The 24,501-nt window shown below is 38.7% G+C and overlaps 1 protein-coding gene across 1 annotated transcript in view; it reads right to left on the bottom strand.

The window, feature by feature from the left end:
• Positions 1-2,460: 2,460 nt before the first annotated feature.
• Kcnmb4 (potassium calcium-activated channel subfamily M regulatory beta subunit 4) overlaps positions 2,461-24,501 on the bottom strand; it is a 60,383-nt gene continuing 38,342 nt past the window's right edge. The window contains exon 3 of the mRNA XM_046430734.2: positions 2,461-2,993. Within this exon, the coding sequence (XP_046286690.1) occupies positions 2,825-2,993 (169 nt within the window). The 3' untranslated portion in view covers positions 2,461-2,824. The remainder of the gene's footprint in view (positions 2,994-24,501) is intronic.

Below are 24,501 nucleotides of genomic sequence, written 5' to 3'. Positions count from 1 at the left end.
ACAGTCTGGTGAGCTATAATCCTGGCCTGTAAGGGCCTGTTGTTTAATTCCCTAAGGTAATCTAGGTCTGTAAGTCTGCACCAGCAGAAAGGGAGCTGCTAAAGCCGTAAGACCCCTCAAAAGTTTCAGATGTGACCATGGGAGTTGATTAGCAAAACATTTCTAGAGTTCAAATTAAGGGGCCACAGAGGCCAATAGACGAGGGAGTTTCTCCCAGAGAGCAGATCTGCAGTTCAGCCAAGGAGAACTTGGCCTTCTGGCAGGGCGAGGAATCTTTGCCATGCCTGCTCAGCAGATTTTCATTGTGATGTGGGCCACTGACGGCTGACCATCTTTCTTGTCTTTTATTTTATATTCATTCTCTCCTTTTTTCCTTTTAGAAATACTCCCCCTGAAGTATATTAGGGTACATGTCTAGCTGGAAACATACCCTGGCCTTCCTTGAAGCTAGGGTGAGCTAGGTAATAAGTAAAGAAGAACATATTTGGGCACAAGTGATGCATGAAACTTCCTTAAAAAGAAATACCTTCTCCCAACTTCCTTTTTTTTTTTTTTTCCATATTATAAAGTAGATGCATTTCTCTGAGACCTGTTGACCATGGAATGAACAACTCCCTTGGTAATGAGAAGAACAGGTAGGTGAATCCTGGATCCCTTGATTACCATGTGAAAGAGACTTGGCCTACCGACTCTCAACTCATCCACTACTTCTGGATATGCCATATGAGGAAGAAGTAAACTTCTATCTTACATGAGCCATCCCATTTTGTAGCCTCTTTGTTATAGCAGCTTGGTCCATTTTCTGATATATACAAAAAGAGAATGAAAATATTAAGAAGTTAAGCTTCTTTGCCTTTTATAACCTTTTTTAAGTATAAATAAGGAGCCTCAAATTTAAATGGCTATAAGCAAGTCAGACCCTAAAACTACATAAGACCTCCTGGATTCAGTGTTCTTCTCTTGCCCAAAAAATCAACCATACAATACAGTTGTACATGCTCTTTGAACCTAAGTGGAAGCATTTAGTTAATATAAACCATGAGTATCAAACTGACAAATGAAAACTCAGATTGATATATATCAACTTTCCTTTTCTCAAGATAAACATATGTCCATGCACTGTTAAATTTTATCTACTCTCTGTCATCAAGTAATCATGGACTCTTGGATAAAGATAATATGAAGAGAGTAGACTTCATCTCCCTACCCATGCAATGCAAAGATGATGATTTTCTCTGATTCCCAGTTTCATGTTACTTGCTTCAGAATAGTCACTGTGTTGCTAAGACAACAGGGACACAGCAACAGAAAACTGGGATTGAAGTCAAGGCACTGTAGCTACTTCAAAGGATGTCATAAATAGTGTGTTCAAGGTCTTTTTCACAGTGAAACCTGTAACGCTTGAATTAGGAAAAAAAAAGTGATCAGACTCATCCAACATTCTTTCATAGAGAATTATAATGCTCTCAAAAATTTACATTGTAAAATAAACATTGGTTTATGGACCAAAATTCAGGAAATCATCATTCCCAATAATTCAGATCTTTTTTTGAATCCTATGGGAATAATTGAGGGGAACTTGTCCTTACATTCCAAGTTGCCTTTCTCCTAATAGAAACATGTCTGTAGAATATGCAAAGGAAGCAGAAAGAACTATTGTCAGTGGTTCCTCCGTTAAAAAAAAAATCTACATTTCATTTAAACAAAGGTTTGGTTCTACATGGTAAATGAATATAATTTTGATATTTACTGAGACCTGTGATTGGTATTTGGAATCTGAGTTTATGAACAGGTGCAAAGAAGTATGGTCTCCCTGATGACCTTTTGATCAAGGCACAGAAAGCCCAGCAGCAGTGGTGGGAGCTGGGTTACATCTCCAGATTTGTCTAAGTAAATGAAACTGTGGCAATCTCGCTGTATTACTTCCAGAACATCAAAGCAAGGACAAAGAAAAGAAAAAATGCTCCGAACTGACTTTGCATTGTTTTCTGACCTAAAATATAAAAAACAGAAAACAGCTTTTAATTATAAGCTGAAGAGTGTCCTTCACATCATGTATATTGTAGTGCACAGAGATTAAAAAAAATATTAATCAGAAATAACATGGATGGATCAATCAAGGAGCCCTGTGCTCTTAGAGTGTGGACAGGCCTTCTTCAGAATCGTCTCACTCTCTTAAGAAGTAAAAAATAATGGGTGAGGCCAAGGCAGGTGGTAGAGGACATGGAGACACAGAAATAACTGGAATTACCAGTGCATAATTCATTCTTCCAGGAGGAATCAAAAGACACTCTTTAATTGAGGAAACTGAAGGTTATACAGTATAATCAAGGCTTCTGCAGGAATCCTTGTTATCAAGTAAAAGTTAAATCTAGCAGAGTCAAATGAAAAGCAGAAAACCTTTTTTTTTTTTTAAACCCCTGGTATTCTAAGCATTAAAAAAAAAAGGAAATAGAAAAGTACACAGACCACTCTTATTTTAATATTCTTAAGTAGCATAAATCATAATGGTTTGTATACTACACTATACAAATAATATACTGTTACTTTCCAAAGAAAATCAACTTCTTATAGGGTTTTCTGAAACAGTTACTCCATATAGCTAAGAGCTTGACCCTTTAGCCATTGCTACGACACATGGAATATAAGCTATGAGGTTCCAAGTCTTCCAGTTGTGCCTGTTTCTGCTGCCACTGAGGGAGGAGGCTCTCGGAGACCTGTCTCGGCCCCTTCCATCTCCTGCTCCAGGAAACACGGGCTCTGCAGGTGGACATGTGCCCAGGCGTGCAGCTTCTGTGCTTTGCTTCCCATAAGGCTATCCCATTTAAGAGAACTTGCGCTTCTTCATGGCTTCTGCCTTGACTGCCAGGCTCTTGGCACAGATGGTTAGAACCACAATGAGAACGCCCACCACAAATGTCACTAGGGGCCAGAGGAAGCAGTGCAGGAGGACAATCTCATCATGCGTACGATGCAGGAGCACGTCATCTGGTCTGCAAGACAGTGGAGAAGAGGAAAGGAAAAAGCAGTCAACTGCCTTGGCATTGCATTGAAAACTCTTACACTCTGGGGCCCAAGTGGATCTCCTTCCCACAGGAATAATCATCCTTAAGGTGAAGACCTTGCTCTGACTACAAATACAGTACTTTGTGCTTCAAACCTGGGAGCTCTTGAATCAAGTAATTGGTGCAAATTTGCACATCATTTATAATATAATTTACATGCTGCAGTCTGTCAAAAGTGCAGCAATCACTTCTGCTATTTTCCTCCATTATAAGTTGCCTAATGGATTCCACTTTCTCATTCATCCTCCACCGATCAAGGGGTTTGAATCAATCTAAAAATTACTGATGGGTGAGCATTCCCTGACAAACTTCAACACTCAGATGGGACCCCAGTGATCTTAATTCAGAAAAAAAAAACATGTCAGTTAAAATCACTGTTTGAATCAGTTAGAACGACATAGGGTTTAGCCCTCAGGTCAACTTAGCTCCACTATGTGAACCAGGATTTCATTAATAAGCAGACAACAGTTGAACTGATTGCACTTTTGCATGCTCCTGGGTGGGATGAGCCATAATTCCGAACTACTGATGTCCCTCCAGCTTGTGATTCTCGGAATTAAACCCAGGGACTTGTGCACACTAGGCAAGTGCTCTACCATTGACCTACCTCCCCAGCTCTGACCACTTTCTTGAAAATCTTTCAAAGTCTTAGTGATATATTTAGATTTCTGTCTTATCAATGTGGGGCTCTATTTTCAATTTCTGCATTGATCTCATTGATAGGAAGTGAAGAGAAGATATACGCCATGAACCTTGGTCTCTCATTTTTGTCGAGATCCTGGGAATTCAGATTTCATAAATGATATTTATATTTTACAAGATATTTCCATTTCATCCACAGGAAGATTTGTTCTGTTATACTAGAGTCATTATGCTTCCACCAGAAAAAGAAGAAAATAATGTAGAATAATTAGTGCAATTGCCTTCAAGAACATCAAAGACTTCAGACCACAAGGGCAGTGCATTTAACAGAGAAGTGCATTCCTAAGGAGTACTCATTAGTCATAGCTCTCATAATTCAGAACCTATTTTCCTACCAGATTGACAAAGGCCATCGGGTATTTCTCTTTTACCTATAGTGAAGTTGTCATGTGGCTATAACAGAAACAGTTGTACAAACTGGCTTTGACATTTCCTAATTCTTGCACCTTTTTCCCCTTTGGGTACATAATTTCAAATTCTGCATATAACATGAGACATTTTATTTCAATTAAAATTTACATTGTGTGCAATAATTAGATAAAAATGATTGCAACTTGTAGAAATTACTCCAACTTCTGAACTCCTGTAGCAATATATTGTCGTCAAGAATTTTGATTTATGTGTACATGTCAATGCACATGTCCTTTTTTCCCAGTAAGGTCAGAAGGACTGTGATTTTGCTGTTGCCTGTTATTCTACACAGCTGTTGCTAAACAACTGCTTGCCACTAATGATGAACCGCCCATATTGCATTCTTATTTTCTTTTTTAAAAATTTTTAAAAATATTTTTATTTTTTAGTTGTAGTTGGATACAATACCTTTATTTTATTTATTTATTTTTATGTGCTGCTGAGGATTGAACCCAGGGTCTTGCACATGCTACACGAGTGCTCCACTGCTGAGCCACAACCCCAGCCCTGCATTCTTATATTCTAGGCGAACTTTAAAGAAACTTTTTGCTGGGTTCTGACACAGTAGAGGTCAGGGTCCAAAAACAGGGCACAGGATAGTCAGAGCCACCTTTCAGAGTCTTTGAAATCTGCACCTCTAACACTGCCATGATTCTTCCCACAGGTACAGGTACCCACAGCTGTCAGGTAACTCTACCTAAGTAGTGTGCAAGGAATGATTAAAGCTCCTTCTCCAGAGCATCTTTCTTTCTAGGAAGAATTATCCTACTCCTCCGGAATCTACTGGTACAAAGATGAGACCTAGATTCTTCATCCAAAAGGGTAAGATGTAAGTGCATTTAATACCACTGAACGGTACACTTAAAAACTATAATAGCATTAGAAAGAAGAAGAAAAAGTAAAAAGAAAAAAGGGAGGAGGAGGATGGAGGGCTTTGATTTTTAACACTATTTTAGTGAATGTGTGTATCGTTTTTATAAGTAAATGTGTTTTTACAGCTAATTTTCTATTAAATTGTGTCAGTGTGGATCTTTTTGGCATTCCTTCTACAGTCATTATTACTGATGTTGAAGCCTCTACCACAATATTGTACACTAAGCCAGAAAAACAGGCCAGATGAGAGTAGTTCGCATCATATACATATTCTCTGAAACACAGTCTGAAGATCATGTCCTGGAAAAAAAAGTGAGTAAAGAGGGAGAGGAAGAGACAAAACAAAAACTGGAAAATCCTAGACCCAGATATTTGTTTTATTTAGAAACTTCTTGGAATTCTACCTCCTTCAAGAACCCTTTGGGCAATCTTTTTAAAACATTTTAAATGTTTTAACCATGTTTTTTTTTTTTACTTTGAGTGAACCAGGTTGAATTTGCAATTGCTTCAAAAGCTTTCTGTTGAGATGGGCATATTAAATATAAATGTACCCATTTTTAAAAAATAATTCATGTCTCTTTCTATTTCATGCCTCAGGATCCTCCAATTTTATCAGGCGGGCAGCTTTCGGATTGTGTAGCTGGAAATTATTTGTAAAGGGATTTGGGCTTTGAATTCAGTTTCCACAATTATATGGTAAGAATGAAGAGGAACTTTCAAGAATGTAGACCCAAGGCAAAAAAGGACGGCTATTCTGTGTATAAGGACTTCAAAAATGCAAGCAAGAGTGTGCAGGAACTCTAATGGAGAACACTTTAAACCCTGGGAAGAGGAAGGCTCAGATATAAGAGAAGAAGAAATGCTGTAGTAATGTTAGAAAAACATTCCAAGGGGCTGGCACTATCCTAAGTCCAGCTTTCAAAGTATAATGTGATGATAATAACACTAAGCATTTTTGTTTATTTTTCTGATAACTGGCATTTATTGATGCTTACTACCTGCCAAGTACTGTAGCAGGATGTTTCATTTTATTTGATGCTTAAAATGACCCTGTGCTTGAAAAATTTTTTAATTTTTGCTTTACAAGTGAAGAAACTGAGGCAAAGGACAATCACTTTGCCCAAGATTATATAATTTAACATAATGACAATGATTTGAAACTCTGCTTAATTTTTAAACCTGTACTATTAGCCTTTAAGCCAGCTTTTCTCAAATTAGATTCATCTATGGAATTGGTTTCCTAGGTTTCAACACTTGATTTACAATATTAGAACCTGAGGTTGTAGGGTCCAGAAATCTATACTTTGGAGAAATTTTGGGGTGATTCTATATGTACTTGAGTTTAAGAAGCACAGTATAATGTTTTAATAGCTAAAAAATGTAATGTGAACCATGAAGCTACTTAGCTGGCTATTTCCGAAGCTGTCTAATTGACACTCCTGCCCAGGTAATTTTCATGGCCTCTACATACTTTTAGGTAGAATATGCACTACATAAAGGAACCACAGGATAAGAAAGAGGAGAGCTGAAGGGCTGGGGACATAGCTTAGTTGGCAGAGTGCTTGTCTAGCATATGCAAGGCCCTGGGTTTTTAGAGATGAAAGGGAGGGGCAGGTTCAGGACAGGGGTTAGGGGGGAGACCATGATGCTAAATTTGCCCAGGAGAAACGTTTGTTTTAAGGGATAGAAAGATATCCCATAAACTAGCAGTAACACTAGTCAATTGAGATAAAAAGACAAAGATTTGGTGTATGTCACCCTAAATACAGAAAACCTATTCCTTTAAACTGTCTCACCAAATGGTAGTCCTTCCATTCCATGATGCTTATTCCTTTGGCTAACAGTGAAAGTGATCCCTTCTTCTTCCCTTGCCCCTACCCTCCAGCATATGGGACAGGAAATTTCTTAACTTATCCAGTTCATACAAAAATATGACCTGCACTACACTTTACTAGTATTGCACAATAGAAACTGTACCGAGAGACAAGATGACCCACTTCAAAGTGCTTTCTCCATGAGAGCGTACAGGAAATAGAAATCTTTCTAGATTTGTTATCACAAGTACTTCTCGCTTCTCTGAGCAGAGAATTTTTCTTTTCATGTAGGCTGCTAGAAAGTTAAGATTTTGGCCCAACTAGCAAGATGACATGGCATTCTTATGCCAACCACATGCCTATTGCTTTGCCTTTTTTTTTTCTTACACATTTCTAATTTCTCATGCTAAATCCTCTCTCTCTCTCTCTCTCTCTCTCTCTTATTTGTTTGGTGCTGGGTATTGAACCCAGGGCCTTGCACACATTAAGCATGTGCTTTGTCACTGAGCTGCACTCCAGCCCCAATCCTCTCAATATTTAGGGAACTCACTATACCCTTATTTATTTATTTATTTATTTAGGTACTGGGGATTGAATCCAGGGGTGATTAACGATTGAGCCACATCCCCAGCCCATTTCATTTTGAGACAGGGTCTTGCCAAGTTGCTTAGGGCCTCACTAAGTAACTGAGGCTGGCTTTGAATTTGTGATCCTCCTGCCTCAGCCTCCCTAGCTGTTTGGATTACAGGCATGCACCACCACACCCATCCTAAATCCTTCTTAAAACAGGCATTTATACAAGTATCTACATTTATGTAGCTACATTTACATATCAGGTATATTATAAACCATGGGAATTTTTTAGTTGTCAAGTTTTTCTCACATTTCTACAAAAAAATAATGTACTACATCATTACAGGAATTTGCACTTATGCCTTTTGACTTTAAAGTCTGAAAATGCTTCATCATTATTTCAATCAAAATGATTCTGCAGGCATAACTTCAGTTCCATATGCCAGGCCTCTGGCATGGTAGTACAGCCAAAGGACACCAAAAATGTGATGATTTCATTCTCCAAGCCTTTGAACAGGTGCTATCTAGGCCTGCTTTAAATCTTATTATTTATAACATGACCTACTTTCAAAAAGAATCTGAAATAGATAACAGTAAAACCAAAAGTTTTTGTTTTTGTTTTGAGGTAGGGTTTCACTGTGTTGCCCAAGCTGGCCTTGACTTTGCAGTCCTCCTGCCTCATTTGCTGTAGTAGCTGGGATTGCAGATAAAATGACATTCGGATGCCAACCACACTCCTATTGCCTTGCCTATTTTTTTATTCTCACACACTTCTAATTTATCTTGCTAAATCCTCATTTATTTAGTTAGTTAATCAGCCCTGGGATTGAACCTAGAGCCTTGCACATGTTAAGCATGTGCTTTCCTACTGAGCTGCACCCCCAGCCTCAATCCTCTCAATCTTTAGGGGACTCACTAAACCCTTCTTAAAGCAGGCATATGTATATGCATGTGCTACTGCAACACGCAAATCAAAGGATTTGAATATGATAAAATTCTTAATCTGACAGTAAAGAGCAAGTACAATGTAATTAGGATGAGCAAAATAGTAAAAACCCAGGCTAAGAACAGATACTGCATTAAGTATAAGTGAAACTTATTTCTGAACCTTCTGGAACTCAAGATGGGGGGGGGGTGCATGATGAGTTACCCAACTGTCATTATACAAGAAAAGGAAACATGACACTTTGTCAGAACAAACTTTTTGCTTGGGCTTAACTTTTTGAGGGCATTTTTAGGTAAAGTAACTGCTACATTACATTTAAAAGACCTTGAATAGCAGTTTTACAAAGCTGTCTAAGGATGAGATCATTTGAGTTTTCATAATATGGATTCCAAGGCCCTAGATCTACTAAATCAGACTCAAGTTTCAAACAGTTTTTCAGGCAATGCTAACAGATATGCTAATTCATATCTGGGAACAACTGATTTAAATAGTGCTTTTAAATCAAATGCATCAGCCTAGTATTTTTGGGTAGGTGGGTGGGTGCGAGCCACATCCACAGCCCTTTATTGTATTTTATTTCAAGACAGGGTCTCACTGAGTTGCTTAGGGCCTTGCTGTTGCTGAGGCTGACTTTGAACTCACGATCCTCCTATCTCACCCTCTTGAGCTGCTGGGATTATAGACATGTGCTACTGTACCTTGTTCAGTCTAGTTCTGGAGAGAAGTGACCATGACATAGATTTTCTAGTTCTCTGGAGAGAAGTGACCATGACATAGATTTTCAGTGAGATATTACTGGCAATTGATATTCAATCAAGAAAACCTTGATGGGTGTTAATCAGCTTTTTGCCACTATTAACAAACTATCTGAGACAATTAACTTATAAAAAGAAAAGGTGTTTTCTGGATAGTTTTAGTGGTTTTATTTCACAGTCAGTTGACCCCCTTACTTTGGGCCTGTGGCAAGACAGCATACAATGGCGGAAGCATGTGACAGAGAAAAACTGCTCACCTCATGACCAGGAAGCAAAAGAGAAGAGGTAGTGATCCCACCATTCCCTTCAAGGGCACACCCCCAATGGTCTGTGGATCTCCCATTAGGCCTTACCTCTCAAATATACCTCCCAGTAGTGCCAACCATGGGACCAAGCTTTTAACACATAGGCCTTTGAAGGACATTCAAACCCAAACTATAGCAGTGTATTGCAATATGTATTGTTTCTCAGCAAGATTACATGTTATGGGCTTTCTAGAAGGAGCCTGAATTAAAACACACCCCCTGAAAATACCTGATGTGTTCTATTGATTGATGACTTCTAAAATATTTCAAAGGCGGGGGTGCTAGGGAAGAATAGCGTTACCTTAGATTAGGTAGAAGGAAGTGACGGGAGGGAAGGGGAGGGGATATGGGGATAGGAAAGATAGTAGAATGAAACAGACATTATTATTGTATGTATATGTATGACTACATGACCAATATAATTCTGCAACATATACACTCAGAAAAATGAGAAATTATATCCCATCTATGTATATCAAAGTGCATAAATGCACTCCACTGTCATATATAATTAATTACAAAAAATTTATTTCAAAAATTTTTTTCAAATAATAAAGATTGGCTGATAAATATATTGGGGCTAGGAGCATGGTTCAGTGGTAAAGTATATGCCTGGCACGCACAAAGAATTGGGTCTGATCTCCTGCACCCCCCACACTTCCCCAAAAGTGAGTTTGGTTTTGGTATAATTTATTAAGAGTAATTAGTCACTATGTCTAATTGCTGTTGGAAACAATCCTAAGACCTTTCCAAGAGAAGAAAATGTATGCTTTCTCCTGTGGGACTACAGGAAGGCAGTTGAACAACTAATCTAAAAGCAGTGCGAATACAGAGACCAGAACTCAAGATCCTTTACAATACTCTTTATGTTGAGGATCCACTTGGAACCCCAGTTGTCATAAATACTTTAACTGAAGATACCTGAGATTTAACAGATGCTAAGAGATGCCTTCTAGGAGTTTCCCTTATCCAACTAATGGAAGCAACTTCTGGCATATAAGGCAGTCATGCAGAGTTTCATGGCCCCAAAGAAATGAAAATTCATTTTGGTATAGAAGTCTTCATACCCCCTGAGCTTCCTGTGTCCCTAACAGTTAGCATTCCAGTCCTGTACAGGGAGCAAAATTAATCAACAGAATAGCTTTCACAAGCCAACGATCACTTTCAACTCTAAGGTATGCATCTCAGAGATAAGCAAAAAAAAAATAATAAATAAAATAATCCAATAACCCTGGACTCTTAGTTATAATCTAAATTTACTCTATAACCATCATTTAACAATACTACATTATTAGGTGTTGGGCTTGGTAAGTGACCCCTACTGATTAAGATGACTGTCCCCTACAGATGCAGCACACACAAGTAACTGTCTCAACCATGTCTTCTAAAGAGGCCTGGGAAACTGTCACAGCTGAGTAAAACTCTTCTTTTAAGGTTCTATTCACACTGTGTGGTAATTATTTTTGTACATCTGTCCACTTTCCCAACCTGATTCTTAAAACCCTGAGATCAGAGACCTATTAAGGGTAATCCCTGCATTACATTCACATTCTACACTGTCTACCAGCTGCTCTGGAAGAATGACCTGTGTCACTTAGAGGCATCTCCTGCTGGGGGGCAGGACTCTCAGCTCCCTGATTTCATCAGAGGCACACCATTTTGTAAACTAGATCACAGTTTCGTTCCAGAAATTCCTGTGGGTTTTTCTTAAGAAGAGTATTCCTGTTCTTCACAGTAATTCGGCCTGTGGTTTCTCTGAGTTACCAAGTAAGTTATTTATTTCACAGAAAACTGTAAGTGTTTTCTGGCCAAAATGCTTAAACTTAAATTTTAAGCAGAAATAAACTGGAGAAAAGAAGATATCTACATTCTCCTATTTGAGACATAGGTTTTTCTTTTTAAAAAAATTTGTTCTAATTAGTTATACATGACAGCAGAATGCATTTCAACAGAGACATAAATTTTTCTTATAATAGTTCTCAACTCAGGTACTTACTTTGTAGTGCCAGCTTTAAAGTCAAAATCCAATACCATTTCAAACCAGTGTGGAAAAATGGATTATATAATAATTTGGTGGAAATACTGGTCATTTGAAGGAAAGAAAAACCCTGGCTCCCTATCTTCTTCCTTGCCCCCTGCCCTCCACCATACACATGCACACAAAAGTCTGGATGGTTCAGAACCTTAGTTGCATAAAACAAATCATGAATGTTTTAGAAGAATTGTATTTAAAAAAAAATAAATAAAAACCTTGGAGTTTCCTCATTTTTAAGAAAATAAAGCCCTTATTAAAAAGATTGAATGAGGGTATTTATGTGGAAAGGGTTTTTCTACAAAACCCTCTGCAGCATAGATGACCTCAAATCTAGTCCACATTGAAGTTTCACGACCTTGGAAAACTGATTTTGTCAACCCACAGAACATAACAGCACAGAAACAGAATCTGTGGCAATCTGTGGCATTTGCAAAGCTCAGAGTTGAAGAAGAGTTGGCAGATGTTCATTGTAAAAGTCAATGACAGCACTATCTGCAGATGACTACCTGTATTTACTTCCTATTGCTACTGGAACACATTCAGCAGCTTAAACCAACACAAGCTTACTCTCCTACAGTTCTGGAGGTCAGAAGTCTGAAATCTGTTTCACTGGGCTAAAAAGATGTTGGCAGGGCTTCATTCCCTCTGGAGGCTCTCTGTGAGAATGTTTCATTGCTTGTTCCAGCTTCTAGAGGGTGGTGGAATTCCTGGCATCACTCCACCCTCCAGCTTTTGTCAGTGCAGCCCCTGCTACTGTCTCAGATTCTCCCTTCCTTTTTTAAATTTGTACCAGAAATTGAACCCAGGGGCACTTAACCACTGAGCTACATCCCCAGCCCTTTTTATTTTTTTTATTTTTAGACAGGGTCTTGCTATTTTGCTTAGGGCCTCACTAAGTTGCTGAGGCTGGCTTTGAACTTGTAATCCTCATGCCTCAGCCTCCCAAGCCACTGGGATTACAGGCGAGCACCACCACGCCTGGCTCCCCTTCCTCTTAAGAGCACTGTGATTACAATTAGAATGCACCCAAATAATCCAAGGTAATTTCCCCCTCTCAAGATCCATTTTTAAATTATATCTGCAAAGTCCTTTTTTACCTTCAAGGTAACAAGGAAAGATAACCGAAGTCTGTAGCATGACAATGTAGACATGTTTGGAGGCTATTATTCAGATAGCCACACTACCCTCAGCTGCTTCTCTATATCAGAACCAGTTCCTCAGTAACACAGTTTTTCTGCCCCTTTGTGCAATTAGTCATTAAGAAATCATCAACAGAAACATTTGTTTTAAATCCTATGGAATAAACTTCTTTTCTAGTATCCCACTCCAACTTATAACAAAAATATTAACTTTTTTCATCCTTTGCCTTTTTAAGACACAGGCATTTAAATTCAAAAGATGACTGCCCAAATATCACACACAGGGTGAAATACTTCTCTTTCCTTAATCCACACCATTTTCCTACATTTAACCTTTACTTAACTACAACACCACTACTGACACCACTACCAGCTGTTGCTAAACACACCATTAATGAAACTTCAACATCCTAACACAATCCTCTATTCCAATCCTCCCTAAGAAAATGCCTCCCTATTTAATATAGGATTTTCTTTTTCTCTGTGATACATCTTTGCTATCTCCTTTTCAACCCTATTCTTTGTTAAACACATCCATGTTCTTCATTCATTCCTCCGATCTCACAAGATATAACATCACTAGTTACTCTAAATCCCATTTTAAATTTAACCACAATCCTATGCTATATTATGTTTTTGATGTTCCATGTTTTTCATTCAATATCCTTCAAGTCTTTCTTAAAAAATCTGGTGTAAAACAGGTAAAATTTCCACACAGGAAAGCTTGGAGGTAAGAAGAGGAGTTTGAGTTCATCATGCTGTTTTAGTACTGTCAATTTCTGATCCTTACACTTTTATTTTATAAAAACACAGTTTTGCAATTTCTCTGTACAACCCATTCTATTCTTTAACAGCCTACGTTCTCCCATACAATGGCTTTTCTCAATACAGTATTATTAAATCAGATTTTAGCTAGAAGTAGGGAAGTTTTAAAGGCGAGCCATTATGTTCCCAAATAAACCGGCTCAATCACTGAGCAAAGTCCAGTGTAGAACCCCTCTTTGAAATTAAATAAGGTGACATCCAAGGGCCTAAAAGCATGTGTCTTCTAGGTCTAGCCCACATCTCAGAGTGTACTGTTCAAACCTGCTGGTGTCAGGTGAAGTCACAGGTTACACGAGACACATAGCAAGATGCTTTTACAAAAATCTTTAACAGCCACGTTTTTGTATCACTTCCCTAAGCTGAATCATGTTCTCAGCCCTCGCTCCAGGCAAGGAGGACACGGAAAACGAGCAGGCGACAGAATCACAGATCGCACTCTTGCAGTGTGGGTGTGAGAAACCGTTTCCAGGGAGAAAATGAAAAACATACTGATGCACCCAAAATATGCACATGAGCAGGGATTCCATTGGGGACTTGGGAAGGCTGGCAAGAGCTTCAGAATTTGGGTTCTCAAGGAAATGAGGTGGGTAAGGAATCCCCTCAAATGTCACTGTTATCATCTTACCCTCTGAACAATACTGGGCATATTGCGTGCAGTTGAAATATGGCATTTAAAAGGAGGTCAAGAAACATTTTCTTCTCTGTGATTTTTTTTTTTTTAATATAAAATCAAGATGGCAAGGGCTTCTTCAATAGTGAAACTGAAGTAAGGGCAGACCAACGTGGGCTCACAACGTCACCTGTGGCTCAAATGTCCCCACAAAGCACCATAGTCATGGCAGGTCTGCCTGTCTCTGCAGAGCCTGTATGTTTTCCAGGGCTTCCCACACCTAGAAGAGCATCACACCCTGCTAAGCTCAAAGTGCAAGCCCAATAAATGTTAGTGGGACAGAAAAAGGCTTCAAAGCAGCAAATGGAAATCTGTGGCAGAGTGAAGCAAATTTGTGGGCGGGAGACAGGATCTTGGACTTCAGGCAGATTTTTTTTTCCCCCAAAGGCCACATATATTTGATTGAAATTGCAAATGCCTATTTATGTATTTGCATAAACAATCATGCATATTTGCTTGTGTTTTTATAGACTGTTGCCAACTATTTTCAGACAATTTCCAAGAGCAAGTGATCATATTTACTATTCTTTTTATCATTTCTGCTTTCCTCCCGGCTTAGTTTTTAAAATCTATCTTGAACTCAGACAACCCCACTGTGTGCACAACAACTGTCACTGGAAGTTCCATAGTAATTTATTCCAAAAGTTGCTCTCAATAAATTACTGCTAATGTCTGATTAGGTTATGTCCAATTCCCTGTAATTAGATTCTCCATGAAGAAAAATCAGCTTCCACAATTTCTTTTATCTTCCCCTCCATCAGTATCGTGTCACAATTTTGGCAGCTCTGGAGAAAAGATCTGAAAAATACATACTGGGTGGGGGCAAGTCAATTGAGTGTCTTTTGTTTATTCTGAAAACTTGAAGGAAAGATTGCCCCTGTAATCATACTGTCATTCGAGAAGTTTCCCCGGTTGTTAAAAAGCCATTTTGTTACAATGAATTGTGTACCCGTTATTTAATTAAATAATTAGCAGAGCATAGATACTTTGCTACTACATGTAGGAAGACAGAAATAGGCTAGCATTTCTATTAAGGCTAGAAATGAATCATTCATCCTAACCTCTAAATTACATAGTAAAGAATACATAAATAACAGCTTTACGTTCAGTTTTGTTGTAATCTGTTAAAATGCATGGAACAGATATTGAAATACTTTTCCATGATAAAATTAGCTCAATTAATTTTGAATATCTTTTTCTAAATGATAAATTGTTTATAAGTATGCTTGGAGAACAAAAGTACTACTGAGAAATATGTGTAACAATTAAAACAGAGACTTACTGTTGAATAATAGCATTTTAAAACTTGAGTAATTAAAAAGACCATCATCAATCCATCCAAGTCTCTCTTAGATGTTCCAGAAGCCTTAACTTGATCCTGGTAGCACATGATACTCGATATTCAAATAACTATCAAATTATAATTAATTGTCTAATTGGTGGACTAAACGTTGTGTTTTAAAAATCAGTAAGCATTACAGGCAATGGTATTCATAGGGAATATGTTTTCTTTTGCCATGAGACTGGCAATAATATCCCTTCATCCAGAATCCTGCAGTGATAATTACATGGAGCAAAGTTGTGTATCACCCAAGACAGACATGTACAGAAAATGAACTTTCCTTGTTACAAGCTTCTGATATTTTCAGGCTGCACAATGAAGCCTAAGCTGACTGACATTCATAGGCGAAGGCTGGTGATTTTGCAATTTTACCAAGCAAATAGCCATTGTAGTTGAAATTAGGTCTCTCTTGATCCAAAGCACAAAGATAGGGTGCTTTCAAGGACTTTCTTGGTACTTGGTTCTCTTCTATTCAGTCATTCACCATTTGAAAAATACCTACAGAGAGGTAGACACCAGGGACATCCTTAGTTTTGGCGCTCTCTAGTAAGCTATAAGCCTAAGGGCAGGAACACTCTTCTGTGTATGCTCCCACCATCAGCTTGACCCACTTGAGGTGCTCTGTGAATGCTTGCCATCCACTTATGCTGAAATCTACTTCAAAACATAGTGGACACTGGTACACAGTGCAGGGGTAATGAAAGAGAAGAAGTATTTAAGTTTATCTGGGAAAATAGAAAGGCAGTATCCTGTGAACAGATAGAAAGAACAACAAGAATGTAGAGTTTGGGGGGAAAAAATGGACCAAGAATTTCTTGATAGAAGATACAGCACAAAGAAAGGCACGAATGTTTTGTGTGGCAATTCAGATTGTTTCACCACCAGTTGTGTGTACCTGTGAATAGGTAACAATGAATTCCACGAATATGTATGATTATAATGCACCAATAAACTTGTTTAGTAAAATAAAATTTTAAATTAAAACAAGTTATAGTAGCAACCTTGTTGATTAAATTTAATAGAGCTCCTTCTGTTATCCTAGTCCAATATGGACTGGCTGATGTTGGCTGCATTATTGCTAAGGGTTAAGAGCATGGATTCTAGAAGTTGAATAAAGAGGTTTGGGGTTGATCTCAAAAAAGATAAAGAGCCAAACAGTAAATTCTAGAGGCTAGTAAGAGGAGAGAGTGACACTGGGTAATAGGTACCAAAATACAGGTAGAGAGGAGGAACAGGAGGACTAATAACTTAGAGTAGGGTGACTGTAGTAGGGTGACTGCAATTCACAATGACCTAGTACATATTTCATGAAGAACTTGAAGAGAGCAATTTATAGGGTCCAAATACTAAGAAATGTTAAAGGTATAAGGAGATGGAAATGCTAATTTCCTTGGTTTAATCATTATACATTATATGCATACAGTGAATTATCATGCTCTACCCCATAAATATGTACAATTATAAGTGTCAACTTAAAAAAAAAAAAGAGGTTTGAATTCCGGCTCCGTCACTTGCCAGCTATATAATTTGGCCAAGCTGCTTAGCTGCTCAGTGCTTCAGTTCCCCCAGGTATAAGATGATGATTATGATAACAATGCCTTGTGGGACTGTTGTGCAGATTCAGTGAATTAATAGGTATAGAGCACTCATATAGTTTCTGGCATGATGTACAGGCATTGACTAGTATTGGGTAAGGCAGAATAAATGAGGTCTCTATATACCAGTCTTTCCCAGCATCTTTGAATGAGGGAATTAAACTATTCTGAGTTCCTATTAGGACAGTATTAGGATGGAATAACTTATTTGGAGTTATTGTGATGGGTATCAGAATCAAGACTCAAAATGATCATGAGACTGAAACAGTCAGTCAAAAACAATATCTTGTATTTACAGAGGGATAAATTCAAAATTCTTGCATTGAGATCCAGAAAACACATTTCACAAGTTTTGGAATGGGGGAGCTTGCTTTAAGAGAAGTGTATGTATCGAACCGATATGGGGAGAGTAAATTTAATGGATTATCAGCTCTGCATGAATCAGCAGTGGTTACAGCTGCCAAAGAAACCAACAGGTCTCTCACGATTCTGTTTTAGTCTCTAGAGAGAACAATGGTGGTAGAAATGTGCTTCTGTCTTCCTCTGCATAGGCCAGCTCAGGACACACAGTAAGAAGAGCATCATCATGAGAGGGAATCTGATTCCACAGTGATGGCAGTGTGGATCTAGTGACACCCACAGTCTGCAGTCCAGGACTTGGGTTCAGATCCTGGCCCTGCTCCTCTCTGGCCTGTGACCTTAGAGCCTTTGTTGCTTTGGCTGTCCACCTCAAACAACACGATCTGCCTTCACTGTGAGATCATAGCATTAAATACATTAATTTAAAAAAATGGTCTTTTTATAATTGTCAAAATGAATAGAATACATAAAATTCACTGATATGTATGTATACCATTTAGAGGCATTAGGTTCAATAGATGTGCCACGACCATCACTATTTCTAGAACTTTTTCATAGCACCAAACAGAAACTCTGCTATCATTGTACCAGGGATTCCCTGCTTCCCTCTACCCCAGTCTCAGATGACCTCAAATCTACTTTTTTTTTTTCCTAGGGATTTCCCTATTTTAGATATTTCCCAACACAAATTTCTCGACAACTAAAAGTGTTTGAAGATGGCATGGGCTTTTCCAAGAGGTGGTGTCCATTGTCACCAGAGTCGTTCAGGTCAAGGAGAAAACATTTTCCAGAAAATGATGTGGTGCGGAGTCATTTGGAGTTGGAGTAAAGGACTAAAAAGTGCCTCCCAGATTTGACAATGTGAGTATAAACTCCACAGTACCTTCCACGTGTGTCCCAGGCTCCTTCTGGCCCCATTTTATCTCAGATGAAACTGAGGCAGGAGCCCTTCAATAAGTAGCTCAAGGTCATTCACTGAGTCACAGGGAGAGCTATGCATAGAACTAAAGTCTCCTGACGCGCAGCCCTGCCCTGCATTCCACCATCTGATGGGGCTGCTCTCTGTGACCTACTTGTCCTACAGTTCATGTATTTTTCCTCCCAAAATCCCTCGGGGCTTTGTTTGAAGGCTGTGTAAAATATCTTAAATGAAAAGTGATTTGATAACACCAAATTCTTAACTTTATTATGATGAGGATAAAAGCTGTTAGAAGATCAATTTGCAAGCATGAAACCACTTTGATTAACCATCAGAAAACAGACCCTTAAATTCACATTTTCAGTAATGTATGGTGTTTGGATGTCAGACTGAGAAAGGGTGCTGGAATGAATTTCAAACATATTCCATAGCATCCTATGAGAAGCCTAGCAAATGCTGCTTTTTAAAAAGTACAGATTTGGAGACCAAACACAGCCTTCAAATCTGATGTAATCTCTCTTAATATGGAACCAGACACAAATGTACATGGAAAAGACTCAATTTGGATAAGATTGCAGATTCACTGTTTTGTTTTTTAAGACTCAGGATATGTCATTGAACTCAATGTCTAAAGAGAAAGCCAATATGTTCCTTTTAAAAATAACTACAGAATCATCTCTTCTCTAATGATAGATTATAATACTTTTCAGGGTAAACAGAAAACAATAAGTAATTAAGGCTTTTTCAAATATTAAACATATTATTTAGTAATTCACTCAGAAGTCATCAAAATTTTCCTATGTAAGGAATTCAAAATTCAGGTTCTTCTTTATATGTACATTATTTCTTAGAATTTGTATCCTAAGTGGTCCACAAGTAAAGATGAAGTTTTGTTGTTATTGTTTTTTTCAGTAATTTGCCCTACAAAGAACTGGGGGGAAAAAAAGCCAGGTATGGTGATACACACCTGTAATTCTAGCGACTTGCAAGGCTGAGGCAGGAGGATTACAAGTTTGAAACCAGCCTCAGCAACTTAGGCCCTTTCTCAAAATAAAAAATAAAAAGGACTGAGGATGCAGCACATTTGAAGAGTGCTCCTGAGTTCAATCCTCAGCATGACACACACACACACACACACACACACACACAAAACAAAAACCTGAAAACAAAACCAAAAACAACCTTAGAAGCCAACGGTACAATTAAATCCAACATATAAACATATTAAAAGAAACATGTTTTTTAGAGCTTCATCTGTTTTCAGAGCTAAATCTGTTTTTAGAATGCAAAAACATTATAAAAATAGACTACAGTTGACCAATTCCTTTTCACTACATTGTATAAATGTGCACCTGAGTATAAATATACACATGTGCACACTTGGGTGCACATATCTAAGCATAACTATTGTCTCAAAGTACAAGAAATCTTGAGGTAGGCAGGCCAGGGCAGGGACAGCAACTCCTAATGCCAGGAGGCGACTCCTTATTACTACTCTGCTCAGTTTTTTGTGGTGCTGGGGATTGAACCCAGGGCTTCACACATGCTAGGACAGAACTCCATCACTGAGCTGCTGCATCCCCAGCCCATTTTATTTAATTTTATTTTACACAGGTCTTGCTAAGTTGTTGAGGCTAGGCTTGAAGTTGTGCAATTCTCCTGCCTCAGGCTGCTGAGGAGCTGCAATTACAGGTGTACACCACTGCACCTGGCTCTTTCTGCTCTACCAACATGTGGACATTTGTCCTCCTGCTTCTCACCTTAAGAGTTGTGTTATGGTTTGGATATGAAGTGTCTCCTCAAATCTCCAAGGTTCATGTAGAAATATTCAGAGATGAAATTATTAGATTATGAGAGCTGTAACCTAATCAATCCATCCTAGTTTGAATGGACCTAACTAGGTAGTAACTAACTGAGCATGGCCGGAGGAGGTGGTCACTGGGGGCGTGTCCTGTAAGGGTGCATCCTCCTTGTGGCCCCTTCCCCTTTTTCTTTGCTCTTTGACTACCATGAGCTGAGTAGAGCTCCTGTCATGTCATTCCACCAGGATGTTCTGCCTCATTTTGGGCCTAGAACATGGACTAAATCTCTCAAACTATGAGCCCAAAGTAAACTTTTTCTCTTGTAAGTTGTTCTTGTCAGGTATTTTGGTCACAGCAATGAAAAGATAACTAACACGGTTGTATAGTAGCTTTAGCCCTCCTGCATCAGCCAGCATCTTTCCTGCCAGGACAGTGGAAGCAAGAGGTGTAGTACTTATATTAGGAAAGCAAAGGTTATCCCAGAACCTCTTCCCTCTCCCATTGACATTGCCTTCAACCGAGTTGTTCAGGAGATAAGGCAGAAGTCACCCTCTTCTATCCTCTTTTATGCTTGAACATCCCTGCCATGTCATGCATTATGTCCATCGCGAAATCTGTAGATTCCATTTCAAGTGTTGAGTCACTTCCTCCTTTGCTTCCTTCCCTAATTCTGGCTCTGCTCAAGCTCTTTTCATCCTCTGTCTAGATGGGTGCAATAATCTCCAAATTGCTCATTGTTTCTCCAATTTGGGTTTATAATCCAGTCTGTTTTCCACATTGCCACCTGACTGGTCTTTCTAAAACATCCACATGACTGTCACTCCACCACACAGAAGCCTAAACCCTTTAGCATGGCGTGAAGGTGCAGTGTTATCTCACTCAGTCTCTTCCAGTGCATCATCTCTCTTCCTCCAAGTATACAAGGCTCCAGTTTCCTAAGATATTTCCAATCTTAATGCTTGTACATGCTACTATTTTCCCCCAAGATCCCTTTCTCTAGCATTATCTGGAAAATTCCTACTCATTCTTTAAAATTCAACTCAACCTTTTCCTCTGTGAAGGCTTTTCTCTGCCCACTTCCTACTCTTTCAAGCGGATCCAGACACTATACTGTGTGTGCACGCAGGTATCTCTAACATCCCGGCTGCAGTCACTTATTGACACAGTGAATTCCTTGAGGAAGAGGCAACGTCTTCCCATCACTGACCACTGATGCCTGTTGGCTAATAAAGCTTGCTGAATAAACAAGAGAGTGAATGACTAAAGTGGTGGCATTTTTATGGAAGAAATCTAGGAAACTGAAAAGGATAACACCATGAAAGAAAGTGATAATCTACTGTGTGACAAGAAGATCTTCTAAAATGGTATTTTTTGTTTCGTGGAGAAGCATTCGCATATGTGAATTTTCAAAATAACTGAAGTTTCACTTTTTTTTAAGTTGAATAAAAACTAATGAAAATATTTTAAATACAATTGGTAAAAATCTTTCTAAAATGCATTACACATTTCCTTGCCTTTTAAGGAGAGTCTATTGAACCAAATTTAACCTTTTTTGATGACTCAGTGTCATCGTTATGAAACTCCATTACTGTTGAGGTAGGAGGACTGTCTGCTCCAGACTGTTAACCATTTAGTTCTTTACTGATTTTTCTCTCTCTTGCACCATTAGGGTTTTATTTAGCATCTTAATCATTGTAATTGTACAAATCTTCAGAATTAGAGAATCATTAAACCATAGGATTTGAGAGTTCAAAGGAATTTTAGAGATCATTTAAACTATCAGTCTATTAAATTTTATAGATAAGAAAACTAAGCCCTGTAAGTGAGCAGTCCTTTTACAAGTGATTGCTTTTAATTTTCTATTTTAATGACTTTCAAACTGTGCTGTGTAGCGCACTCCACTCAATTTGAGCTCAGGCCATTAGGTTCATTTTTCTTTAAAATGCTAAGGGGAAATTTGATTTCAAAATATATACTGCAGGCTAAACACACCATGCATGAATAACTTAAGATACATCTTATTCAGGGTCACCAGTAAAACATATTTATTTTATTTTTACAACAGAATCTCTTTCTAGTTTTTATGCAATCTATCACTTTATTCATTAATAAAATACCAATTATTTATTCATGTGCTACCTAAGTCTCCAATCAGAGAATAACCAGGTTGTTCACTGATTAGTTCACTGTGTCTTAGTTGTTAGAAATTTATAAGGCAAAGGAAGAAAAACACACTTTTACTAGGTATGCACCATTGTGCAGAGGTGATCCTTATCAAAACAAAAAGAAAACATAAAACCCTCAAGATAGGTAATGTTACCCTCATTTTGTAGGTGAAGAAACCAAGACAGAGAAAGTGGACAATTTATCCCAGTCTTACAATTACTCAGGAGTAGAGGAAAAATGTAAACCCAGTGCCTGATATCACACAGTGGTTCAAGGAATTCATAATCTGTAAGTACACTTTCTATTAATTCCATAGCAGTGTGATAAAAGCAACCATGGCAGTGTGGGCCCACAGAAGAGGAAGTACTCGGTAATACCTGCAAATGTGAGAGAAGTTTCCATGGTGATATTTGAGGTGAATTTTTGCTTGTTTGGTTTTTGTACCAGGGATAACTCAAGGGCACTTGACCACTGAGCCACATCCCCAACCCTATTTTTTTTTTTTTTGTATTTTATTTAGAGATAGGGTCTCACTGAGTGGCTTAGCACCTTGCTTTTGCTGAGGCTGGCTTTGAACTCACCATCCTCCTGCCATCAGCCTCCTGAGCTGCTGGGATCACAGGTGTGCACCACTGCGCCTGGCTTGAGGTGAATTTTAATAGTAGTAAAAACACCGATAGTGGTAGAAAACACTTTCAGGGGAGCCACTGTGGATTAAATATGTGCCTTCTTATCCATATCCTCACAGTAACCTTAGTATGTGCCCCCCTCTACAAGAGACACTGAGGCAGATAGGCTAATGTAACATTTCCAAGACCACACCATGAGAAAAAGGCTGGCTCCAGGGTTCTTTCTAAAACCACTGTGCTCTGCTGATTTCTAGAAGTGAAAGAGGTGAAGGTGTCCCCAAGAGAGGGGGGAGTGACAAAGGTATCAAGGTACCTGGGAAATGGTAACCTGAGGTGACTGGAGCTGGCAGTGAGAAAGTTCAAACACTGAGATTGGATCAGGCTACTGCTCCCCTACATAAAACCCAGCCATGGCTGCTCACTGCATTTAAGATCCATACAAACCTTGGCTACTTCTCCCTCCCGTGTCAACACCACGTTCTCTCTCACAGCTCTTCTTCCTGTTCCTAAAACTCACCAACCTCTCTGTGGCCTCAGAACCTTTGTATAGCTGATGCTCTGTTCTGAAATATTCTTCCCCTCACTTTTACCTAACTGACTCTAGAACATCCTCTCATCTGGACCTAACTATCATTTACTCAGGTCTTTGAAATTTCCCATGATGTTACAATGGCTCAGAACAGTACCCTCAGCTCCTCCTTTGCAGTACTGCCAGCTTTGTCATTACAGTGTTGTGACTATATATATACTACATGCTCCACCAAGGCAGGGCCAGTGTCTGTGGCAGAGGTGGTTGTTTTTGCTGCTGTTTTTTTATTTGTTGTTTGTTTGTTTGTTTGTTGTTTTTTTTTATCCCCCATGACTGGGTCACAATCCAATAGCAGAAGTTGAAGTTGGAATTGGAAGAGTCTGGCCTTTATCCTACGGATAATAAGAAGGCAGAAAAAAATCAACCAAGACTGATGACAAGATCCAACAGAGGTTCATATAAAGTGAAAACAAAACCTAGTGTACTATGGATGAAGGAAGAGATAAAGACCCAGGCTGAAAGAACAACTGAGGATCATTTCAACAACCCAGATGGTGGCCTAAACCACAGCAGTGGTGGAGGTGTGAATTCAAGAGATTACTCAGGTGGTGTGGCCAGATTTGTTCATTTCATGAGTGTGTGTTTATATAAGCCTGCTTTGTATTCTTCATGAACTATTGTAAACTCAGATGTACAAAACAAAGCATCAAAAAGTAGACTTGTACAGAAAAATATCCCACTCTGCGTAAGAGGAAAAGTTCAAAAACTAAAGACTGATAACTCCTCGCCTTTAGATCTGAAGAGGAATGAATAAGCATTTCCAGGGAAAATGTTCCCTTTTCAAGGAACCAAATTGATACTACCTGTACAGAGAAGCTATCTGACAATGGAATGAGGATATCAAAGCATGCTTGTTAAGGGGCTTTGCTGGCTTTTACTAAGAAAAGACAAGACAGATGTTTTAGTCAGCTTTTCATCGCTGTGACCAAAATACCTGACAAGAACGATTTTAGAAAAGAAGTTTATTTTGGCTCACCATTTCAGAG

Source organism: Marmota monax, unplaced genomic scaffold, assembly GCF_021218885.2.
Source record: "Marmota monax isolate L192 unplaced genomic scaffold, Marmota_monax_Labrador192_F-V1.1 WCK01_AAM20220418_F8-fsc00056, whole genome shotgun sequence".
NCBI lineage: Eukaryota > Metazoa > Chordata > Mammalia > Rodentia > Sciuridae > Marmota > Marmota monax.
The sequence above is the reverse complement of the archived record's forward strand: the minus strand, read 5'-3'. Positions and strand labels throughout refer to the sequence as shown.